Here is a 19692-nt window from a genome sequence, read left to right as displayed (position 1 = left end):
TCTAATAAAAATATTTTCCTTTGAATCTAAATGAGATTTTCCTGTGTGTGTATATATATATATATATATATTTGTTGCAAGTATATTTAAATTCAATAATAAGTTTATTAAGTAGATCAAAATATGGCCAAAATCAGAAGATTTATTGGGCTGACATTTCTGAATTTCAAAAACTCTATCAAGTCCATCATAGTAATTTATACTATCGATACAGGTCTAAATCCTTATCCTCGCTTTCAATATAAGTTCAATGTTTGTTTTTTTAATAACTTCAACAATATCTCTCTTTTTAAGGATAATCATAGTTTTTGACGCTTTTTTTTTAATTATAAAACATCGATGTCAAAATCTTGCAAAAAATAAGTTTTTTTTTAAGGACGAACAATTTTTTTTTTTCTAAATAACCAAAATGACAAGTATTTTTTTAAAATGAACCGATGTCAAGATTTGAATTTTTTTTGAATAACCAAACTGACCCGTCTTTAATTTTTTTGGACTGGCGTCTTTTTTTAAAATAATTAAGAAGGAATTTAGTATAAGCTGGAAATAATTAGGATAAGTAATGACAATCACAAAAATAAAAGAAAAACACATAGTAAATGTAACATTTCATAAAAAAAATGCAATAAGGGTGACATTGTTCTTTTCTTATGCATAACTACTCTCTTACTTGAATCTCTATAAATCTATAATTTCCTCTAATTACTAAGTGGCGATTCTATTTTTTTCATGATATATATTTTTAGCCCTCGCCACGACGTCCATCAAGGTATGAAAAAATAATAGAAAAATTCATGAAAGAAACATCAATGATTCGTATAAATTATTTATTGGCAAATGCCCTAAATAAATCTAACGAGTAATTACTAATTCTGTTAGGTAGAAAAAAGTAGTTAACATATATTCTGTTAGGTAGAAAAAAGTAGTTAACATATTTTATTTTTACGAATCATAGAGTTTATAATTACAATTGAATTGAAATGACCAAAAAAATATAAGAGTTAATATGTGTTTTAAAGTCAAAAAAATATCATAAAAAAAGAAAGAATACGTTAATTATCTATGTTATAGGATTTATTATATCCTTTTAATAATTAGATAATTTAGAAATGTTATGCCGCCACTCGGACTCAAACTATGTTTTTTTACTAATTTTCCGAGTTATATTTGGATCCACTAAGTGATCAACTAAATTATATCAGAACAATTTTTATACAAATTAATTTTAAATTTAGATTAGATAAAGAATCGAATAAGAAGATTTTAATATTATCTTGTTAGATTGAATTTAATAATAATATCAAATAATTTAATGTAATCTAAATATTTTTTTATATTTTAAAAAAATAATTCAACCCGTGTAACATTACCTCTAAATTAATTGAAAACTGCATATTTTTTCAACCTAAATTATCTTCGTACATCTGACAATAAAGTTTTTTTAAAAGTTTGATGAAAAAAAAAACATGTAAATCACTTAAAAACTTGATCCATATATCATGCAAGTTACTACAATCACATCATTTGAGTTGTTTTCTCAATATATAAATAGATTCCAACTTGAATTTTCTTAAGAAAATAGATATTAATAAAGATTATTTTCCATGATTTTGACTTTTTATATTATTTTTTCAAAACTATTGCAAAAATAATAATTGTTGTATAAAAATAATGAATAAATATAATTTCTTGGGCTATATAAGATGCTATAATAAATGTTTTTTATTTTATTTGAAACAAATATCAACACTGACTATAGATTAACATTTAGAGACAGAAAAAAACAGTCTAGGATTTTATAATTATTATCTTCTTTCATTTCTTATCTTCTTTCAAAATTAATCATGATGCTTTGACACGTGTTAAAAATAACATTTATGTTCAGAATTACATTGATGTGAAAAAAAAAACTATCAATGAGAGAATAAAGGGATTTTTTTAATCAATAATTATTGACTCATTGATTAAAATTAACTACCCTTTCAAAATAGATTGCTCGAGCATGCTTTTGTTGTTAATTATTGTCCTTTCCAGTTATCAATGCTTTTAATATGATTTTATTAAGTAACATAGATAATTAATTGCATGTTTGCTTTTTTCTATTTATTGAGATCAAATATATTCATAATATATATTTAAACTCAAAAATAAAATCACTCATTATGTTTAATACTACAAAATACTTTTTTAATTAAAAATTTCCACAATTAAGGTGGATTTATTTTAAATTAAATAAACTATTAAATATATTTTATCAAGAGATTCGTAATCCGAATTTGTTTTTGCTACCCAATTGTCATTTTAAAATCATCCATAATCGTTACCATGGTGTCGCCATCATGCATCCATCATGCCCCACCCGTTTTATTATTTAAACATTAGCAGTCATCTCATTGAAAGTTACCTTTTTAAGTGATGATAACTGATATTATTTTTTAAAATGTTTTTTATTTTAAAATATTTTAAAATAATATTTTTTTATTTTTAAAATTTATTTTTATATTATCACATCAAAGATTTAAATATATATATATATATAAATATAAATAATTTAAATCTAAAAAAATAATTTTTTTTTTCAAAACCACACTCTAACCATGATCATAAACACCTATAAAAATGAATAAATAAACATGCGAAAACTTTAATGCAGTTAAAGCTATAAAAGGCTTCTTTCCAATAATTATTACTCCCTTTCTTCTTTTTTCTTCCTTGTATCACAACGCTATGGCTACAAAAAATAAAATAAATAAATAAATAAAACAAAACAAAAAAAAAAACAAAAAATTGTGATTCACCACCCATTTGCTTAGATTTGGAATCATCAACTCGGAATTACAGACAATACAGCTAAACCTAACGAAGAAAAGTTCCAAAGTGAAATTGTCCTGAAGGCAATTGGAATGGAGCATCGCATATTTGACGAGGTACAAATAAAAGCATAAATATTTAGGTATTAACCAGTTATTTAAACTGTGATTTGCTACGAGTTGGATAATTTTTTGATTAAAAAAAATATATATAAACTTTTCAAATATATTTTTTTAATTTTAATTATAAATAAAAAATCATAGGTATATATTTAATTACATATATAAAAAATTATTTATGCTGATAAATAAAAAAAATAAAAGGTTAATGTGTTTATTCAACTCATCTTCCTTCAGGTTAAATAATTTTTTTTATAATGCAAAAAAATGATGTATATGTATTATTTGTGTGTTTTTGGACATCGAATAAAAAATATAACCATGAATTAAGAAGATACTTACATATAATAAAATATAGTAAAGATCATATGTGTTAATAAAAATATGTAAAATCTCAAGCTAATTTTTAAAGTTGTAGGAGAAAAATATAAAGAAGAAAAATAAAAATAAAATTATAAAAGAATAAAGATAAGAACAAAAAAAAATATCATGAATAGACCAAGTGTAGAGTGATAAAAATTTAAAGTGTAAAAAATTAAAAATAATATTTTTTTCAAAAAAGAAATGTAATAAAAGAAAAGAAGAAGAAAAAAAATATATTCCAAAAAATAAAGATAAGAAAAAAATGGTTGTAAAATGATAAAAATTCAAAGTATAAAAAGAAAAAAAATTATAAGAAAAACTTATTTTCTAAAAAAAATAAATTATAATTTTATCACCACCAGTAAAAACAATTAGCAAAATTTATAATTATACAATTTCTACGATAAAACAGCATTTCCTTTTAATACATATATAATAATTACAACACATGAAGCTTGACATCCTCCTGGGAGGGGGGATTGAAGAAGAAGACAACTTCAGGAGAACTTACACTTGCAATTAAGAACCCTCGACTTGATAACAAAGCTGAGAAGCTTTTACAAGATTTACTTCCCTACTTATTATATATTATATCTACATGCAAGCATCCAATCAAAGTCTTAATTGAATGGAAAATCATGGCCACTAAATCATGAATGGAGCTGGAGAGAATGCTGGAATTACAGCCATAACCCGATTTCGCCTGGAAAATTCAAGAAAAAAATCCACTTAATTATGAAAAGAAAAGATCAGAAATACACCTGCAATTACAAAACAAATGCACAAATAATATTTTAAACCCAGTTTTTCATTTGGGGTAGGTTTTCATGAATAAAATTAAATCAGAAAATTCATGGTTCTTCATAGTCGATCATGATCACCTTATATAAATCTATTTTCTTGCTGTTTATTTCACTGCCTACTTAAAAATTGAGGTTTTTAATACATAATGGCCATCAATCCTCAACCCACCATGACAAATTGTGTTTTTTTTTTTTTTTTTTTATTCTTATCTTCATCTAAAATAATCATTAATTATCGACAAAAAAAAGAGAATGGATATTATTGGTTGATCTGTTAGCCTTATCATTACAAAAAGTTATTTAGAAAACCAATCAACACAAGAAATGGCTCCACTTACAAATAAAGAAACAAAATCAGCATTCACAGTACATACATACGGTATAAACGTATATACATGAACGTATACAGAAGGTATATAGTATGATCAACTACATCGGTGATGTACAGCAACAAATCAAGTATAGATCCATTCAAGAATTATATTACTACATACATACACAAAACTAAATCTTGCAACGTTCGAAACTAGATGAAATGGGTTAAATAATTCGTGAAATGATTTAGGAAAGCAATGTTCGAAACAACACGAAATTGAATATAACTAGTAGTTACCTGTAATTTTCAACGTAATCAGAAAGGCTAGCAATATCACGGGCCCTACCGCCACCGCCACCACCACCGACACTACCTTTCCTTCTAACCAACCTTTCACCTCCTGTCTCCCCGACGACAGCCGCCACGTTATTCTCCGATATGGCACTCAACGTTGGCTTCCACTCTACCCCTGAATTATTTTTCCCCACAGTCGAAGACCCTCTCCCTCTCTTCTTCCACCTATGATTCCTCCTTACCGCCACCAACGCATGTGTCTCCTCCTCCGACAGCCTCCCCACACTCTCAGGAACCTCCTTTGGTCCACCGCCTCCACTTGAGACCCCACAACAACCCACGAATTCTAGCAAAAACTTCATGTCATAATATATGAAAGAACCTTAACAAAAATATGTTAGTTAATTAGTTGGGTTCAATAAAAAAAAAAAAAAAAAAGGAGAAATCAAGAGGAGAGAGTCTTTCATGGGGGTGGGCTATGAAGTTTTTTTGAGGTTTGGTGTTTTTTTTATATAGAGAAGAGAGATGGAGATCATGAGAGAGTACTGTTGGCCTTATCTAGGCTATTTGTTAAAACTGGGCAAAGTTTTTATGATTATTTACGAGAATGTCCCATGCGGATCTGATGGCTGCCCCGCCGTGTTTCTCGGGCGAGAGTGAGATTTGTTTTGTTATTGGATAATTTGATAAGCTGTTCTTTCCATTCCATACGTTGTGGAGGGATTAAAGTAAGTAATACTGCATTAATAGTAATTTAGATTTGGTGTTATTCTTTTATTTTTTCAACTATTTTTTCATTGATTTAAAATTTAAGAATTTGTCTAAGAGTGTGGTAATTTTTCTTTTCAATGTTCTTAAAAAATATATTTATCTGGATTTTTTTATATTTTTCGATAATTTTAATGTGCTGATATTAAAAATTAAAAATTTTTTATAAAAAAATTAATTCAATACATATTAAAATAAAATATATTTTAAAAAAAAACACTCTATACTACAATATTAAACTTGCTATTAACATATTGTCAATAAATTATATATGACTCAATTAATATTAATTTTTTTCTATCTCTTTAAAAGGTATCGATTTTAATTTTATATAATTTCATAATTCTTCAACGTGGTTAATGAAATTTACCCTAATCTAATAATTATCCTAATTTTTTTTCCGATTGGAAAAGCTTAACTTCATAATACGTACCTCAATGTGGTTTTTACATTGTTTGGTAAAACCAAATTACTACATAAAAATTGCAGATAAAAGGCAACGTGTCATGCGTGGTTGCAAAGATTTATTTTTCTAAACTATGCCTTGTATATTATGAATTACGTCGGTTCAAGTTTTTAATCTAACGGAAAAGGGGACCTAGTGAAGAAATACGAATATTTCCTAAGCAAGACAATTTATTTGAATAAAACATGTTAAAAGAGATGATTATTATATATATGGATGATCCAATATGTTGATGCATATAAACACATTAAGATAAGATAGATTTTTTTTTTGATTCACGTGGGGTGTCCGGGCCAGCTTGTGCGTACTTCGACTAATCTCCACGAGTCCTGAAGTTAACGACCAAGTAAGCCTCCAGCGGCTATCAATATTAGCAATCACATGGCTCGAATCTGAGATCACAGAGGAAACAAATCTCTTAGTCCCAAAGTACTCTTACCACTGGATTACCTACTAAATGGTTAGATAAGATAGATTTTATTGATATTTCATCTTGCCAATACATATTATAAACAGAGGGAGCTAACCATATCCTAAATAAAAGGTCAAGAAAATAAAAATCATTACCATATATATGAGTTCTTCATAGACGATAAGGAAGGTTATATTAAGAATGTCTTGTAAATATGATCACAGTGCAAAAGAGAAATACACTAAATGTTGTGCAAGAAAAGAACTCATTAAAATTAAAAGATAAAAGTTGATATAATATGAAAATAAAAAATTGTATAGCGACGAAGAGTTGATAGTTATAAAAAAAATGTTCATACTTTTTATAAAGGTGACTTGGATATCTGTTCTAAATCACTTAGGGTTATTAAAAAAAAAAATTCATAAATTAAAAAAAACCAATAAAAAAACCAAATGTATGGGTTATTAAAAAATAAAAATATTCATCAATCACCCTAGGCGTTGATTTGATCATTATCTTTATAATCTTGAAAGTAATGTCTGGATCAGATGTCTACCATGGAATCTACTTTTCAATGCCGCATCTTTACGTAATGGACCTCACCTGTTCCTGATTTTTAACGAAAAAATAACGAAATTACTTAATTGATATGAAAACAGCATTTCAGTATTTTAATTTAAAAAAGAAGAAGAAGAAAATACTTAAATAGAAAAAACGAACTATTACATGTACTGTTTTGTAATTAATTCTCATTATATGTGTGTGTCAATTTTAGTCTTTATTTTTTTTTATTGTTATTTCATTTGATTTTTTATGTTCAATTCGGACTTCATTTTTCTTTATTATTATTATTATTATTTATTAATTTTATATCTGATTATTTTATTTCATTAAATTTTTATACTAGATTTGGTTTTTATCCTTTTTTTTAATTGATTTTTTAAAAAAATTTCCATTACTGAATTTTACTTACTTTTCTTGTTAAATTACTTTAATTTTTTTAACCCAATCTCTCTTTTTTATTTATTATTGAAAAATATTGTGAAAATAGATGACATGATTACAAAATTGCAAATAATATTAGATGGTGTAATTTTTGTTCTCCTCCTTTCCTTTAACTGGTTGCAATGATGTAGAATAATCAAGTAGGCATCGAGCAGATGGTCCAATCACTGCTGACTGTGTTGATGAAGAATTGGTTAAATAGTAGGATCCTGAGGAAGTTTCTTCATTTTCTTGACTTTCCGAATTTAAATCTTAAAATTAATACATGTAAAAATCTGTTAAATTTCTTTTATGACATCATGCTGATGTGAGGGTTAGACAATAACTTTAAGACGAGGGAGTATTAGCTGATAAGACAGATACCCCCACAAAAAAAAAAAAAATTAATAAAAAATATTAAAGGCAAACCCAATCGGCAAATAGGATAACGAAATTGTAGGGGGAAAAAAAACTGAAAAATTAATTAAATCAAGAAAAAAAAAGTAATCGAATAAATTAAATTGTGAAAAAAACCAATTAGAATTTTAAAAAAACTGACCGGTTTGGTTTGGTTTCTGTTTTATAAGTCTGAAACCAAAAAAACTCGAGTCAAACTGGAAAAAATCGAGCAAAGCCGGAAAAAAATCGAGCAAGACAGAAAATAACCAAGCCAAACTAGTTTTTGTTCTAAAATAACCCAACCGAACCGAAACCTTCGATTTGAACCGGTTCTGATTTTTAAAAAAACTGGTTTGGTTATTTTTTTTTGATAAAAACCGAACCGAACCAAAAATAATCACCTCTATAAATTGCGAATATATTAGATGATGTGATTTTTTTTCCTTTTATTTTCCTTCACTTTAGTTCCCTGTTAGCCAATAAGATTGGGTGCAAAGCTGGACTAATTTTAAATAAATCAGGAAGGCAACAAGCTGATGGTACAATCACTGTTGACCGCTAGATAAAGATGATGTTCGGTAATGTGGTTGCGGATGAGATTTACTCGCAATCACACATATCAGCGTTTGATAACGAAAAAAAAGTGATTTTACTTGGTAGGACCCACCAACTTTCACTGGCGTGCCGTAGGTTTGGAGAAGCAGCATTTTGCTGCTTCTCGTGGTGATTTCCAATGAACAGTGGAGCATGACTCCACTGTTGTACTGTTCACTAGTGAACATTTTTTTTTTAAAAAACCAGTACAGTTAATTGATTTCACTCGCACTGTTCACGTGAACGTGAACAACAATTTTTTTTTTATTTTTAAAAAAATTAGTTTAAGGTGAATTAAATTTACTCGTACTGTAATCTCAATTTTATTCATGATAATATTTTACATAATTTTGTAGTTCTTGTCGGATGAATTTTGTACGTAATGGAATTGTAGATAGTTTAATAGAACAATAAATTTTTTTTATATCAAGTATGATTTATTTCATGATGTAATAGCAATAGTTAAATCTACAATATTTAAATTAAAAACCATAAATATTAATATAAATATTTTTAAAATTATTTTATAACCTCAATTTCAAAAGCATTCTTAACCAAACACATTAAACTACTTTTTGTTCAACCTCAATTTCAACCACAGTTTTAATCAAATATATATTTTTCCAACCACAACCTTAACTAAAAGTACTTTTTATAAAATATTTTTTTTAAATCATAACCACAATAACTACCGCAATACCAAACACATTCAAAGAAATTTGTTATATAGTAGATACTACGATGTTGATGAGAAAACCTCAACGGATTAGATTAGTAGTTGAAGAAGTTTACTGTTTTTTTTTTTTTAATTCAAACCTTAAAATTAATATTTGCTTTAATTTATTAAAACTTTCCGAATATATTATATCAATGTAAGAACTATAACTTTGGAGCGGGAGAGTATTAGGTAATAAGATAGACACCCCAGCATAAAAAAAAACAAATAATGGGAGAGTAGGGTTACAAAATTGTTAGAGACTCACGTACCTACATGAATAAGCCACCATGTGTCGTCACCCTAACAAGCCCTTGCCGAGATGTTGTGAACACCACCTGAGAAGAGGGGGTTGACACTGAATGAAGCATATGCGTTGCCGGCTTACCTCACACACTAGCGTATACGTCCAAGCGCCAACTAATTTTTTTTTTTTTAGATTTGAGGAAACCTTATTTTTTGAAAAATATATTTTGTGAGTCCATGTGAGCGAATAAAACCCCGGCTGTTCCAAGCTCTTACAAGAGGTGCACGTCCTGACTCGAACTCGAGACCTGCTGTGCAGATCTCAAGCTCTTTGCCATCACGCCACACCCCTTGAGGCCAATCAATTACCCTCTACATGTCCATTTCAATCCCTACCTTGCAAAAATAGGTTGCGCATTTGTTTCAATTTTAAATTTAATCTTTAAAATTTTAATTGTTTTAAATTAATTTTTTTTTTATCAAACCAAGCATTAAATTTCTTTTTTCCTTGACATTGCAAGATCCCCATATATAGGCATCTGGAACAAAACAAATAGTAAAATTTTAAATAAAACCAATGTAAAATGATAAAATTAAAAAATAAAAAAGTTGAGTGATCTAAATAAAGGCTAAATATTCCCCCGGCATGCTCGATTCAGTCCTTCATTCCAAACAAAAAAAGGCCATGTATTTATCTAATCTTCACATTTAGTCCCCAAAACTTTAATTTCTTTAAATCAATAAAGTTTTATTTAATTTCGGCAAACCAAACATCAACCGAACCATGAAATTTTTCCTCGACGTCATACGATCTCCTAACCTAGGTAGCCAAAATAAACCAATTTGACCTGACTTGCAGCATAGCGCGAGCCAATAATATAGTTAACAAAAAACTAAAAGAGAAGAGGTTTTTATTGTACCCCTCCTCATATAACACTATTCACTGGTATAATTTTTCACTCATTTGTTTTTATTTTTTCTAATTTTTTTTTCATCCTTCAACATTAAATTTATTAGGAATTAAGCTTTATATTTTTTTTTAATTTACTTTTTATAAGGTTATCCTAGACTTATGTTCCGAACCACAAGTTTAATAGATTAACTAAGTTGACACTAGTTTTTTCTTTTAATTTTATCGTTTAATATTGGGTTGATTGGAAATCAGGTTTCATGATTTTTTTCAGTTTGCTTTCTATGAGGTTATCCTCATTTCATGACTCAAGTCACGAGTTTGGAAGGTTAACCTTAGTAGATTTGAGTTGTTTTTTATGTTCATTTTTAATCGATTTTTTTTCAATTTCATCTTTCAACACTAGATTGATTGAGAATTGAATTTTATAATTTCTTTCAATTTGCTTTCTATTAGGTCTTAGTCTCATGACTCAGGTCGCGAGTTTGATAGGTTAACCCAAGTCTACTCGAATTATTTTTTTGGACCTTTTTTAATTGATTTTTTTTCTAGTTTCATCCTTCAACATTAAGTTTATTAAAATTGAGTTTTGTAATTGATTTTGATTTACTTTTTATATGGTTATCATGATCTAATGATGAAAAAAATATCATTTTACTTGAGCTTAATTTTGCACATTATTGTTTGGTTTTTTTTTTTTTTAAAAAAAAGATTAGAATACAAGGGACTGTAATACATAATTAAGAAAACATCATGCCTTCAAAGGTAGAAAAAACAAAAAAGCTGCAAGATTCAAGGAGAAAAGAAAGAGAAAAATAGAAGAACTGGTCACCGCCATTGCTACGGGGAGATGGTGATGACATACACCATCTTAACTGAAAGATCCCACCAAGACACATTTGGAAATACCAAGGAAGATTGATTATGGAGTAACATGCAACTATTTTTTATACTTCGAGAACTTTTGTGCTTGCAAAACCCTTTAATTAAGTCTAGAATTTCACCCCACTTGAATCCAAGTTATTTTCTTTTAATTTAGTCTCAATTCCAATTCCATCCAACGCAAGTCCAATACAGTGTCAATTAAAAATAGATTAATATTGTTTTTTAAAATGATTTTTATTTAGAAATGTATTGGAATAATTTTTTATTTTTTAAAATTTATTTTTGATATTAACATGTTAAATTAATCTAAAAAATTTAAAAAATAATTAATTTTTAAAAAATACTTTTAAAATATAAAATAAATAAAAAAATGAAAAAAATAGTTGAATACCAGAGCTAAGGCATTGTGATAATTTTCATTGCCTGCGTCGTGATTTTTATTTTAACATTTGTTGACTTGGAAGTGATTCAACCACTGCTGCCTGCTGGATAAATAATTGATTAAATATTAGGATGATGATGAGAAAGTTATTTTATTATAATTATCGTTTTCTTCTCATGGACACTGTGGAATGAACATAACGTGAGAGTCAATTTACACATATAAGCATTCTAAAAAAAAAAAGTAAATCATTTTTTTTTTCTAGTATTAGTATATTAATTATTTTTCCAGTGTCCATGAGAAGAAAACGACATGACATAATGTAGCTCATATATATATATATATATATATATATATAGCTTTGTTGAATGAAAAAAAATTAAAGCTAAGAGCACTGTTTTTTTTATTATTATTATTAGAAGGTTCATTACTTCCTGAGTGAAACTTGAACCCACATGACATAATGTAGCTCGCCTTCCATATATAAATGACAAATCCCTCCCTTATATATATGAGTGAAACTTGGACCCATACAACCTAGGTTCACATCAAGCTATTAATTTTTTCATTCAACAAAGCTATATAATATTCCGGTGAAAGGACACGTTATTATACAGAGGTTCCAGTTTGAATCCTTTTTAATTTCATCGGTAAAATCACCCGTAAAAACTTTCACGTCATTGCATTGCTTTTTTTAATTTTTTTTATATATTCCGTCTAAAATTCTGTCAGTATATACCGATATATAATTTTGTCGGTATCTACCAACAGTTTTAGCGATGGATTTAAATCGATCGATAAATTAATATCATTGTAAATTACCAATAAAAAAATTATGTATATTGATTTTAGTTGAATTTCTGGTAGTGTCTGGTAGTAGTGTTGGACCCATATAACCTAGGTTCACATCAAGCTATTAATAATTTCCATTTAAGCAAGAAGTTGCTCGCCAGAAGAATAGGAATTAACAACAGTGTTTCAGGGCATTATTGTATATAAAAACAGGTGCCGGCGCCACAGAAAAGGATGTATCGATGGAGAAGGACAAAAGGCAAAACCTTAGTTTGTGCCGCAAATGATATCACAAACACTTTTGTGATCAATATAGGATCTTCTCCCAAACTTGCACTTGTTTTCAGTTTCTCTTTCACTCTGGAAATTTCTCTTTAGCTAGACACCTCATCTCTAGAAGAAAACAACCAATCAAGAAACTAGAAACCCTACACAAAAAAATGACAAGACCACGTTGCCCTGTATTTGTGAAAATTATGATACAGCGATATGTCAAGAAACGAAGACGCATTTAATTTTGTCATCATATTATATAGTTTTCCTCCAACCAATCTCGTCCAACTACAACTATATTTTGTTTGTTTTAAAGGGATGATATATTGAGAAATCCTCTGTCAAGTTACTTTAGATGCTAACCTAAATCTGCTGTGTTGCTTCGAGGAGAAGGCAGATTCTGCATGTCCATTGTCCGATTTGGAAAACAACGTTGCATTGCATTCATTCTAGGCCATCTGTAGTCTGCAATTAATGGAAGAATTAGACATCTCATGGTCCATTCGAACTGTTGTGGTGTTGCCAAGTGTTTACATTCATCTTGTAATACTAGACAAAGATTGTGAATTGTAAGTGTTCAATGTCGTGCACAAAATTGCAAGGGAAAGAGTCGTATAAAATTGGCGGGGTTGATAAAGAAAAAACCCTGATAGAAGAAGAAGCTGATATGGTGACAAATGGGAGGTGGACCTGCAAGATTTTAGTAGAAAGCAATTGCTAGCTACACAGCAAGCTGGTGGAAGAGAAAAGGAACTTGACGATTTTACTTATAATTGACTGTCCCTGATGAATTGTGCTCGTTTTGGTGGAAATGATGGAGTCTCCAGTTATGTAAGTTAATCTAGAAATATCACATGATAATCAAATATATAATAGTAATCATTGCTTTGATAATTTGGTATGATCACTTTTTTTAGGTATAAACTAGATAAATCTCACAAGTGTTGTGTAGATAGCGCTAAAAAATCTAGCTTATGCATAAAATTAAAGATTCTAAGCATGAGTTTAATGTCAATTTTAAGCATAAAAAGCACATAGATTTAATTTAAATGATAGCTAAAAAACAGTAATGCTTGTAATTGAAAAGGATTTATCGAAAGAAAGAAATTGTACCAAATTAAGTATTAAATAAAATGTATAAATAGAGATTGGTATTGAAGAAATATGAACAATAAAATTATATATAGTGACTATTTTATATTATAAAAGAATTCTCTTGGCATTAGATTTTATTAGCTTTGTTATAGAAGTTTGTGTTTAAGAATAATACTTGTGCAATTAATTTATCTAACCTTGATATTATCCATTGAAAAAATCAGTTAATTACATACCTTAGGTGATAGCACTAGAATTAGGATATATCCTAAAAGCTTTAGAAAATAAATATATTTAAAGCTTATCAAAGAGCTTGAATCGAGTCTAAATTTAAAATACATCAGTCGTCCTGGTCTACGAATCTATTCTAACTATCAACAAATTCCGAGAATTTTAGATAGAATGGAGATTGTAATTCTTTCTACTTCTCGAGGTATAATGACATACCAAGAGGCTCGACTAGAAAGAATCGGTGGAGAAATTTTGTGTTATATATGGTAATCTTTTTGATATTCAAATTGTATCCGGACTTCCACTCGAAAGCAAGTCACTTGGTATTAATAAATACTCTCTCTTTTATTCGACATGCCGTGTATTATTTAGTTGATATATGGCATATCATTTTACCTATTAGTCTAGAGAAACCATATTTTAAAATTAAAGTTTGATTAAATTTCTATATACTAATTTAACTTACATATATCAGTTAGACTCGAAATTATATTTTTAAACCAATTACACTAGAAATAATTTAACTATGATTCATGTTGTTCAATAATATAAAAGACTATAAACTATTTTAAGCATAGTTTTTAAACCCGGCCTGGTCCAAGGCCCGGATTCCAGGTTCCAGGTTCCAGGTTTTGACCTGGTCACTGGGTCGTCCGGGTCAATTTTTTTTTTAAATCAAACGATATCGTTTTAATTAAAAAAACAAAAGTCAACGGGTTGCAATCAGGTCTTGCCGGGTCAGCCCGCTGGGTTACCCCGGGTTTTGCCTTTCTCTATTTTTTCTTAAACCCGACCCGGTTCTAGCTCCGGATCGGCCAGGTTCCGAGTCGACCCGCCGGGTCAGGTCAGGTTTCAAAACTATAATTTTGAGTGGGTTTGTGTTTTCGACGTAGATTAGGAATCATATTTATAAATTAAAATGAAATATATACATAGTAAAACAAAAAATGGGAGAAAGTTGAGTTGCATTATAATATGTGATTTTGTGGGATATATGTATCTTACAAGCTTTATACTATATTTATTAAACTATTAAGTTGATTGTACAACCTATAAAATAAAACAATACAATAATATTTAATTAGGCATGTTAAGGGTAAGGAAAAATGGGCAGGCGGGCTAGAGACTAGTAGAATTAAATCATCATTTTATAAATTATCATAATAATAGCATAACAAGTTAATATAAATTCATAAAATATATTCAACTCGTCTGACAGGCGAGCACAAGACTACAGTATATTAGCAAAACACTAAAATGAGTGGAGAAAATATTCTTCCTCACACGCTACTTAAACTAACACTTATTACATTGTAGATTTTTTTTTTTTGTCCCTAAACTTTTATTTTACCCTTACAGGACAAATTGAAGGACAATTTAAGTTAATTTGTTAGGAAAGGGTAAAATTAAAAAAAAATAAGAAATCAAAGTAAAAAAAAAAGAGAGGAGATAATTGACTTTTTCAAACATTTGGAGAAATATTTATTGCAGTCCTCGTACTTTTTGAAATATAATTATTAGGTCCCTCTAATTTCTGAAATTTAAAAATTGTTAATTTTATCCCAAAACCTCATTTTCTTTATTTTTCAGTCTTTGATTTGAGAAAAAAGAGAAAAATATGGGATTTCAATGTGAGAGAGAGAGAGGGGGAATCATCATTGACATCGATTCATTATAGTCTAAAAAATCAATTTCTAATACTTTTGGTGAACTTTTGGCAAAATATTCATGGTAGTCTCATACTTTATGGATTATAATTATTGGGTCCCTCTAATTTCTGAAATTTCAAAAAATATTAATTTTAGTCCAAAACTTTATTTTCTTTATTTTTCAATCCCTCTTTTGAGAAATAAGAGAGAAAGTTATTGGATTTTAGTGTTGGAGGAAGAAAATTATCGTTGACACTGATTCATTGTAGTACAAAAAATGTCAATTTCTAATACTTCTGGCGAAATGTTCATTGCAGTCGTCATACTTTCTGAATTATAATTATTGAGTCCCTTTAATTTTTGAAATTTTTTTAAAAATCAATTTTAGTCTAAAATTTCATTTTCATTATTCTTCGATTCTTGATTTAAGAAAGAAGAGAGAAAGTCATTGAATTGCCAAAAAACAAAATGGTGGATTTTGGTGTCAAATTATGGTTCTATTTAATAAGGGTAGTTCAACATAGAATTTTTCTCAAATTTAATTGTCAAAATAATATATCTAAGCTCAAGAAGATTTTTTTTGTTTTGAGTTGATTTCGGGGTTTTGTACTGTTTTTTGAGGCTATGTATAAGTTTATTATGGTGTCTAGGATGTTTTCTAGGTGTTTTAAGTAAAAATATGTTAAAAATTGATTTTTTGAGCAAAACAATACATGTTGCCTGATTTTCCAGCAATCCCTAGTAATTGAAAAATGCGCTAGCAGACGAAGCATCATCTACAATTTCTTAAAAAAAATTGAAAGGGCAAACGATGTTGTCCGCTATTTAATATTTAAAAGGGGGCGTACAATGTGTTAGTCACCTCTTGCTATAAACAAATTTAAAGTCATGGCTCATAAGCTAGGCCTATTTCATTATGGGTCAAGCATGTGGTAGGCCAACACACCCGGTTTGTTTTTTTTTTTAATTAATTATGTTTTTAACCCTTTAAAATTAAAAAAAAAACAATACATCATTTAATGATTTGTTTGTTATTTAAACGTGTTTTTTATTTTACTTGAAAAACATACTCTTTTTTTGTGAGACTTTAAAAAAATTAGGATTATTTTTTATTTTAGTGCCTTATGCAACCCCTGCTATTTTTTATTTTTTAAAAAATATTTTTGTTTGATATAAAGAAAAAATTCTCATGGACTTGATTTGTGTATAATTAAATGAAAAATAATCTTATAAATAAAAGTATGTTAAATCCAGTAGGGGTGTATGACTCAAATTACGAGTTTGACAGATTAATCGCAGTTAACTTGGATATTTTTTTATTTTTTGAATTGAATGTTTTTATTTCCAGTTTCATTTTTTAATTTTTTATTTATTTATTATAAAAACAATGTATCAGAATAGCCTGTATATTTACTCTTTTTTACTGGAAAAAAATATCCAATTCATAACAAAAAGCGATTCAAATGGGTAGTATCTACTCAATTTGGTGTCGTTAGCTAGATATAAAAATCTATCCTTATGATCGTACTTTTCCATGCATTAACCTCTATGATGGGCAACAATTTTTGTATTTTTTTTAAACGTGTTTGTTTTATGTAAAATATTTTATGAATATAAATGTATTACATGTAAAATCTCTTTTTAATAAACATTTTATAAGAAAATATTTTACACTTTTTAGTAAATAATTAGTCATTTAACTCGTACTTCAACACGAGTTATATTGTTATTTTAAAAATAAATATATAGGCTTCTTCAACATGTTTTCTTACATAAATTTTTTTAAATGTAAATCAAAAGGCATATTCAAGCATCTAATTAAATAAATTGATAACCATATGTGTAAATAAAAAATAAAAGTTATTAACGATAACTAAAAGTAAAATAGAAAAAATCAAGAGATAGATGTAGATCAAGATATTTGATTTTACAACATGAGGCATTTACCCTATTATGTTTACTAAATTTATTTTTTAAAATCAATTTTTTTATTCAATTAAACACGCGATAATAAAAATAGATATACACATGAAATTGGTTCAATAAAATAAAAGAAAAAAAATATCATGCAAAACTGCACATATTAAAAATATTATCTAAAAATAAATATTTTTTTATTTTTAAGAATAAAGTTCATCTATATATATATATAGATGAATCAAAATAATACATTTGAAAATTAAATACATTAGACAAGCTAAATAAGCAAAATAAAAAAGCATAGAGGAGGGATATCAATTAAAATAAAAACCAAAATTAGAATAAAAAAAATGTAGTGATAGCCTAGGTAATCATAGTAAATAGATAAATTTTTTTTATAGAAAATAAGATAACAATAACTTGAAAAAATAACCTTAGAGTATAAAATTGGATAAAAAAAAAGTTTGGGTAAACTCGAGTTAGCATGATAGACATGTAACCTAGGTAATAAGGGGTGGGTCAACTCGAATTAACCTCCAAAACTCGTGGCTCAGGTTATGAGACCAAGATAACCTGATAGAAAGAAATTGAAGAAAACCACAAAGTCAACCTGTAAAAAAAATATTGAATGATGAAATAAAAAAAATTGAGGAAAATAAAAAGAATGTCGACATGTGTTAACATTCCAAACCCATGACATGAGTCACTAGACTAGAAGCATCATAAATAAAAAAAAAAACCACAAAGCTCAATCCCTATGAATTTGAAGGGTGAAACAGGAAAACCAAATCAATTACACAAAATAGTCTAAAAATAAAAAAAAAATGTAATTAAAATAATGAGTATGAAAATAAATATTAAAAGTAAATGAGAGGGCAACCAAAAGCTGTCAATTGGAGGGTTAAATTTTTTAAAAAATAACTTTAACAAAAGAAGAAAAACCAAAAGAATGAGTACCAAATAAAAAAAAATACACCATAAACTTTTATTGAAGGATGAAATTGAAAGCTATTAAAATTTTAACAAAAGGGTCAAGGAATCAAATTAGAAATCATAAGAATAAAGATTGAATTGGAAAAGATAATATATGACAAATTGCAATTAAAGTACTAAATTGAGAAAAAATAAAATTTTTATAAAAGGACAAAAAAAAATTATAAATCAAAATAATTAGGACTGAAATTGAAACACCAAAAAAAAATAAGACTAACATGTACTTTTTAGGAAGGAGAGAAAAAAGAAGGAAAAACAGAAGAATGGGTCATTGGTGACAGACACCAACACACGTCGTACCAGTAGGAAAATGACATGTTGGCGTTTCCAATAACATGATGGAAGGTCAAGTTTGGCCACAGGAGGCATTGCATGTGCCGTCCAAAATGCGTAGACGTCTCCCAAGCGATGGCGCTTGAACTGCACATGCCAGCAACTTTTTGAAATTAAATATTAATTTATCAAGCCAAAAGGTCTAAAATGCTCCTAGACATATGGCCAAAGTTTTTGGTGATTCCGAGGAAAAAATTATCTTTTTACTGCTTTTTTAAGAAAATAAAATGACAAAAATAGCCTTGTTCAACAAATCTAATTTTTATGACAAGGTGGGTAGATTCGTCATTTTTCTATTCTAAAAAAGTTGAAATGACACATATATCCCTGTATAATCTTTATTCAACAATTCTAATTTTTTTTGACAAGTAGGTAAATTAATAATTTTCTGTTTTAAAAAGTTGAAATGATGATGATGACAATGAGACCGTGTTGATAAAAGTAGTTAAAATAGTTAGATAATATTACATGTGAATTACTATATGCAAAATTTTATAAACTGAAAATATTATTTAAAAAATAAACTAACTTTAAAGATATATCATAAAATATGTTAACTAGTTTTTTCATAAAAAACAATAAATTGTTTTTCTATAAAATATTTTTCATAAAACAAACATATTTCATGGACGAAGAACATTCCAAAACTTATCGTCTACTACTCATAGCCCTAAACGTTATCCTTATTTCATCGTTTGGGCTTTAGCCCCAAGATAACTAGGCTGCTTACCTTGGGTTGTCACCGAGTTTCATCCTTGTTAACTTAGTCTAGTCTAATGGTTATATATTCAATAGCTTTTTTCAGTAAAGCATTCATTTCAACTAGTTGGGTAAATTAGTCATTTTGAAAAAGATAAGTAAAGTAATCATTTCATTGTTCTAAAAAAAAGTTCAAAATGAAAATGACAATGGTGGACAAAAGTTGAAATGACAATGGTG

At 27.9% G+C, this 19692-nt stretch overlaps 1 protein-coding gene across 1 annotated transcript; it reads right to left on the bottom strand.

The window, feature by feature from the left end:
- Positions 1-3688: 3688 nt before the first annotated feature.
- On the bottom strand, positions 3689-5224 carry LOC18095874 (uncharacterized). Its single transcript, XM_024607470.2, has 2 exons — positions 4710-5224; positions 3689-3996 (listed from the first exon to the last, which is right to left on the bottom strand). The coding sequence occupies exons 1-2, from the start codon at positions 5066-5068 to the stop codon at positions 3939-3941; spliced, it is 417 nt and encodes a 138-aa protein (XP_024463238.1). The 5' UTR covers positions 5069-5224; the 3' UTR covers positions 3689-3938.
- Between the last annotated feature and the right edge of the window lie 14468 nt (positions 5225-19692).

This window comes from Populus trichocarpa, chromosome 1, assembly GCF_000002775.5.
Source record: "Populus trichocarpa isolate Nisqually-1 chromosome 1, P.trichocarpa_v4.1, whole genome shotgun sequence".
Classification (NCBI taxonomy): Eukaryota; Viridiplantae; Streptophyta; class Magnoliopsida; order Malpighiales; family Salicaceae; genus Populus; species Populus trichocarpa.
This window is presented reverse-complemented; position numbering and strand designations above follow the sequence as displayed.

Excerpts from the sequence above, each read along its gene's own strand:
- LOC18095874 (XM_024607470.2), bottom strand. The coding sequence starts at position 5,068 with ATGAAGTTTTTGCTAGAATTCGTGGGTTGTTGTGGGGTCTCAAGTGGA. Across the intron at positions 3,997-4,709 it reads GATTACGTTGAAAATTACAG|GCGAAATCGGGTTATGGCTG; the intron begins GTAACTACTAGT and ends TGAATTTTCCAG.